General features: G+C 43.7%; 1 protein-coding gene across 1 annotated transcript in view; it reads right to left on the reverse strand.

Moving 5' to 3' along the window:
- The window catches only part of zgc:109889 (uncharacterized protein LOC553542 homolog), a gene marked incomplete at its 3' end in the record, with an annotated part of 15,257 nt that extends 11,300 nt beyond the window's left edge, over positions 1-3,957 (reverse strand). Inside the window, 2 exon segments of the mRNA XM_035675851.1 lie at positions 1,462-1,575; positions 3,801-3,957. Of these exon segments, the coding sequence (XP_035531744.1) occupies positions 1,462-1,575; positions 3,801-3,948 (262 nt within the window).
- Between the last annotated feature and the right edge of the window lie 2,238 nt (positions 3,958-6,195).

The following is a 6,195-nucleotide window of genomic DNA, read 5'->3' on the forward strand; positions in this document are numbered from 1 at the left end:
AAAGTCCACCAGGGAAGAGAGGAGAGAAGAAGAGGGTTGTTTACAAGAACAGGTTGACAAAACGGGTCTTTGGGAAATAAAAAGAAGGAGGAGGCATGGTGGGGACGGGAGAGAAAAGAGAAAGAAAGAGAGGAAGAAAAAAGGCAAGGAATAGGAAGGGAAGGAAAGGGAAAGGGAGAAAAGATCAGATGAAGAGAAAAAGAGGAAAAAGAAATAGGAAACTAAAGACAAAGTAACACAGAAAAGAGAACTACATTGTAGGTTTTCTCCACATTTTGAAACCTTCTTTTGGGGGCACTGTTAGTACATCTGGACCGTTGGTGTGTGGTGGTGGGTGGTGTGGCTGTGTGGTGTGTGTTGGTCGGGAGGTTGTCCTATAACGCATAGAAGAGACCTCCAGTGTAGTAAAACTCTTAGATGATGGAGATAATGATTCAGACCCCACCTATTACACACAAAAACACACACAACAACACACACACACCACACACACACACACACTGTGTAATAGCCTTTTTTAAGAAATCTATGGTGTGTTTATCGTTCTTCGTTCACTAATACACATCAGATTGGTACGTAAACACACGCATAAGAAAACACACAGATGAGATGTGACAAAAAGAAAAAGCAGGAGACTTCAAACAACGGGGAAACAGGGTACACACACACACACACACACACAACATCACAACCACAACACAGAAAATGTCACAGGTTGCATGAGACGTATCAATAAATCATCAGCAAGAGCCATAAATGCGGTAAGTATGAGGGAAAGCACGACACACTCACACACACAACAACACACAACCACACACACACACCACAACACAGACCTGCACAACAGGCACACACCACAGATAACGATGGAAAATCCCAACTGGAGCACAGTGTGTGCTTTCAAACCAACAAACCAGTTGGTGGAATGTAAACCATAGTACATTTATTGGTAACCAAACCGATAAAGAAAATCCTATTTAACATATTTCAGGTCCTCTATAGGACTAATAGGTACCAAACACAGGTTTTTGGAATTGGGTCGCCAGTAGATCACCTCCGAGAAAACGTGCTACCAATCGTTTAGGGCTTAAAATAGTGCACACGCACAGACGGCGCACTAAAAAAGTGGTTGCCCACTGACTCGTATTGATAATGAGGTCTGTTAAACTTTTATGGAATCCTACAGTGACAGACTTTGTTGAAGGGGTCAGATCCCTGTTCACCACAAACAACCATAGCCGCTCTGTTTCAACGCCATCCAGTGCACTCATTGACAAATAACAGTCATACCTCGCAGACACAGGGGGTTTCTTGGTCTTAACTGGCACTTTGGTTGATTTTTAAAAGGGTTTAGTCCGGATCTCAAGTAACTGTTTTTGTAACGACCACTTCTTCCCCCAAGGGTTGGACATGCTTGGAATCCCCCCCCAAAATAAAAAAAAAAAAAAGTCCCTACCTTGCCTCCACAGTGAGTCGAGTTCTCCTGTGTGCACGCCAGCTGGTCCACTCTCTCCTGGCAGCTTGCTTTCATCCTCATTTAAAACGTGTCTTCATTAAACAGCTCGGCCCGAAAATGTCCTCTGCATTTGGGCGACCCTGGACGGGACAACAGAGACACACACACACACACCACACAACACACCCACACACCACACACACACACACACACCAGTTGGGGTTTTGAATGTAGTTGTAATAACATTTTCTTTCCATTCCGAAATTAACAGAGTGAAACCGCAACGCCAGCGACCCGCTTCACAACCTTTTTTGACAGTGGCCTGCCCCCTCACCCCACTCAAAAGTTTCCAGCAAAAACAACTTCCCAGGTAGTTCTGTGTAACAAACCTCCTTTGGGCGCAGGTCAGGTTAGTTGGCCAAACAAATAAGACTTGTGGTTTTTGTTGCTGTTATTCAGTTTATAGGCTTAAAAAACAAAAGGGATACTGGACACGTAACAGTGTTCATACAAACAGCACTCATTGTTCAAAATAATGGGCCTTTTTTTATTTGGGGAAATAACTCTGGGAGCTTTGTTCTCTTCGGTTTTTCCCCTATCGGGCAGGCAGGCATAAAGGTTTGTGCAACACAAATTATTTATTATGACTTCCACAATTCTCAAGTGAATACACCCGAATAAAAAAAGTAAGGAAAAATAAATAAAAAACTGTCCAGAATAGCCCGATAAAAACCGGAATGATAAAAAAATTCGCTCGGATAGGGTCAGTTGGTTGCCTCCCCCCCCCCCCCACCCTCGGTCTGGTCTCAAGCAGGACGGGCTGCCCTTGCCGTGCACCTGTCGGACTGATACTTAAAAAGGACGTTTCTGGGTCCTGCGAGTCATTGTGTTGGGTGTCAGTGTGTGCATGTGTGTGTTGTGTGCGGCAGTGAGAGAGGTAGAAATATTTAAATGCATTTACTGGGATGTACTTTGGAAGCGCAGCCTCCCTCAATAACACTGCCACCTCTAAACCAAATAAAACGCGCGCACACACACACACACCTGCTGCACACCCTCAATGTCCCTCCTCTCTTCTCTCTCTTTCTGTCTCATTTCTCAGCTCACGACATGACAGATGGAGCAGAGGCAGAGCACTCACTCATTCTCAGTGAGCTGTCGCTGAATTTAATTTAGACCCTGACTGTTAATCAAATCCGAACAGCTTTTTTTTTCTTCTCCCCCCATATTTCCAGTGAATGATCTCTTTTTGTTGTACGTTTGTCGAAAAACAGCAACTTATGCTGTAAATATCTGCATGGCTTTTCAGAATGAACTGCAGGGTGAACAAAAGGTAGCGGATACATTGATTATGATGCATCTGACATGCAGAGTAGTGACTCATCATATTAGGTTTTTTTTACTGTGGATCAACCTTAACAGCTGAGTCACAGTGAGCATTTTGGCAACATGTTTACTGGATTTCATAAAAAATACACCTTTGTTTAAACAGTCAAGTGTTTCAAGCTTCCTTTAATGGCGACTCCTTCCTCTCAGCACACAACTGCTGGAATACATCTAGTAAGCATGTGCAGACGCGGCCTTGTTCACACTTAAACGCATCTCGAGAAATCTGTTTTGGGTGGGATTGCACCTCCTTGACTACCTGGAAGGACTGCCTGGCAACGCTTTGTAGGAGTTTCTTTCTCCTTTTGAGCTGTGCTAGTAGCACGGCTCTAGGTATGGAACTGTCGGTCAGTCGGAAGCAAATGTTAGCATCCTAACATGTTGTAAATATTACATTGTGAGCACTAACATGGCTGTAGACTCGTAATGTCTGGTCACAGCAGAAAGTGGGGAAGCGAGATGAATCCGCGCATCACATGAAATATTTGGCCGTGGAAGCTTGGTGACGTAGGGACTATATATCGCCAGTCACAAAAGCCCTCACTTGGCATTTTGTTCACCATCTTAGCGTGTTAAGATGCTAACATTTACGTCTGAAACAGTTAACAGGCTAAGCTACGTTAGCTTCCTCTATTTTTTTAACTTTAAAGCTCACCACTGTCCAGATGGCTAGGTGCAATTTCACGGGTCGGAAGGTTCAAGTTAAAACTTTACGGGAAAAAAAAAAAAACGTTAATTTCTTATTTCGCCATGCACGCGGAATGCACCAAAATCTTCTTGGATTACATTGCAACAAATTGGAATTTCTGAAATTTCAGTTTTAAATGGTGTCTTTGAGCATTAGTCGAGATGAGTCACAAACTTCTCATTCTTGTGTAACAAATTCATTTATTACACATGATTGTAACTAAACTACTGCGCTGTATCAGCAAAAATGGAAGAGAAACGCCACTCTTATCCACATGATACTCACTCAGACTGCCCAGCTGTTTGATGATCGCTGCCAGGGTGCTGTTGGTAACACACTCCAGTTCACTGGTCACCCCATCTGGCAAAGCCCCACGGCACAAGTGCCTGGGCTCAATGTTCCGCTTCACCAACGGCATTCTGGTCTACTCCTGAAGAAACAAAAGAGGAAAGAGAGATGATTGGTTTATGGTGAGGCTCAGTTGTCCATCACTGCTACCTGTATCGTTTATGACTCTAAACATGCTCTGAGATACCCAAAACTGTTTCTGAGTGACGCTCTGATTTGTTAACATGCTCCAAGCTAAATTCCCTTTAGGAAAAATAAGTAAATGAACAACAGCAGAGTTCTGCACTGACATGAGAAGAGAGAAAGAAAGAGCGAAAGCTGAGGAAAGACGGCCTGACGGAGATGGAGGTGTCATGTCCGCCGTGGGGCACAGTCGCTCATCACACCGCTTAATGTCAATGCGGCTGCGATGAGCCAAGAGCCAAATGAGCCGGAAAGAAGTTTCTAAATGGTGCTAACGAGCCGCAACCGCAGCCAGAGAAACCACGAGGGACGGAGAGAGGGAGACAAAGAGAGGAACGGGCAAAGGGTTGGACGATGACAGAAAGACGGGAAGAACGAGAGGTTAAAAAAAAAAAAAGAGTGTGACAGACAGTGTGAGAGAAGAAAGAGAATGGGTTGTAAGAGAAAGACTGTGTCAGTGTGTGAGTGGCCAGACCACAAGGGAAGGGCTACATATAGATCCAGCATGTCACATGATGTGAGCCCGGTGTCCTTGTGTCGGGTGAAAAAAAAGCCTCAGCTACCAGAAACAAAAGAAATTTGACAAAAATTGTTTCATTTCCAAATCGAAATAAGGCAGATGTTAGTACAGTGTTTAACCTGCATTTATCAATATAGATTTCAACACTGAAGCAAATTAGTCTATGTGACCTCCAGAATCATGGAGAATTAACACCAACCTTTTTAGCCACTTTTAGCACATTGTTTTGGCTTTATGGCCACCTTAAAAACGTAACTACACTACCTACCCAGAGCCAAACAGCAGACAAACTTACAGAATGCTTGGGAAGCTAGTCAAACAGCAAGCATAGTTTCTAAAATAGAGATAATTGAAGAGCCAAATTGTTGGCCAGCAAATTTATTTCATCTTTAATCTTCCTCTTAAAGCTCCAGAATCTGCTCACTTTCGTATCCTATGATATCTGCTTCTTGGTGAGTGCATCTTTTGAGTTGACATGCACTCTTTTGGTTAAAACTGTGTAATTTTAAGGTTCAAGTGTGTAAAGGTTGGGTTTAATTCTGCAATTCCTAGGCTGACGAATGAAACTGCTGGGTTGAGATACACAAAAAAATACATATACAACTGTTTTACTGATTACTTGGAGAAATTCTAACCGATTATCAGATTACAGACCAGAAACAGGCGGTAAATGTAGACCCTGCATTAACGGTAACTGTAGCTCGTAACGTTAGCCTGCTCTTTGAAGCAAATTATCGTGACAGACACAGAAAGAGAAAGTGACAAAGAGAAGCTGAAAGCGAGTGAGAGCTACCGTTGGAGCCCAACACGTGAGAGGAAACTGCTCGGCTCTTCTCAGTTTGGAGTGAACTCTCTATGTGGGACACGCTTGTTATTTTTGGGCCACGATTTTGTGTGTGTGTGTGTGTGTGTGCGGCACGTGTGTCTGTGCGCCTAACAATTAAAAGTATGTGTGACTTCTCACTGTGTGCGTGTGAAAAAGTGTGCATATGTGCATGTGGGAGGTATGTGTGTTCCCAGGTCAGCGCTCTGGAAACACGCCACTCTCTCACCGTCTCCCACGCTTATAATATAATCATTGGCACAATTAATACTTCCGGGATGAGGGGAAGGAAGCCGAGACAATGGAGGTAAATAAAAACATTACATTTATTGCCAAAATATGTGTGTGTGTGATCGTGCTAGACATGCTAACACCTAAAAGGCTGTGTGTGTGTTTTCACGTGCTCCTTAATTTGTTTGTTCAGACTGAACCACACATGCCAACTTTAATAAAAAGTGACTAGATTGTCCTCTTTACGTCTCTCTCTCTCACGGCCTCGTGCTCTTCCTCCCTCTAATAGCTTCTGACATTCAATTACACAAACCACCCCAGATTGGGCCGACTTGCCTTAAGTGTGTGATGGAGCTTCGCACTGTGTGTGTATGTGTGTGCGTGTGTGAGCCAATATCCACCCCCTCCCTCCAGCTGTTGTAAATAATCTAACACCGTGGCTCTTAAATAATACATACATGCTACTCCTCCTCCTCCATTGCCGCCTCAATAGCTGCTCTTCATCTCTTATTTGTCTCATCTGTCCGACCCCTCCCCGCTTTTTTTCCCCCCTCGCTTTT

Source organism: Morone saxatilis, unplaced genomic scaffold, assembly GCF_004916995.1.
Source record: "Morone saxatilis isolate NCDOM2014 unplaced genomic scaffold, NCSU_SB_2.0 Contig4, whole genome shotgun sequence".
Classification (NCBI taxonomy): domain Eukaryota; kingdom Metazoa; phylum Chordata; class Actinopteri; family Moronidae; genus Morone; species Morone saxatilis.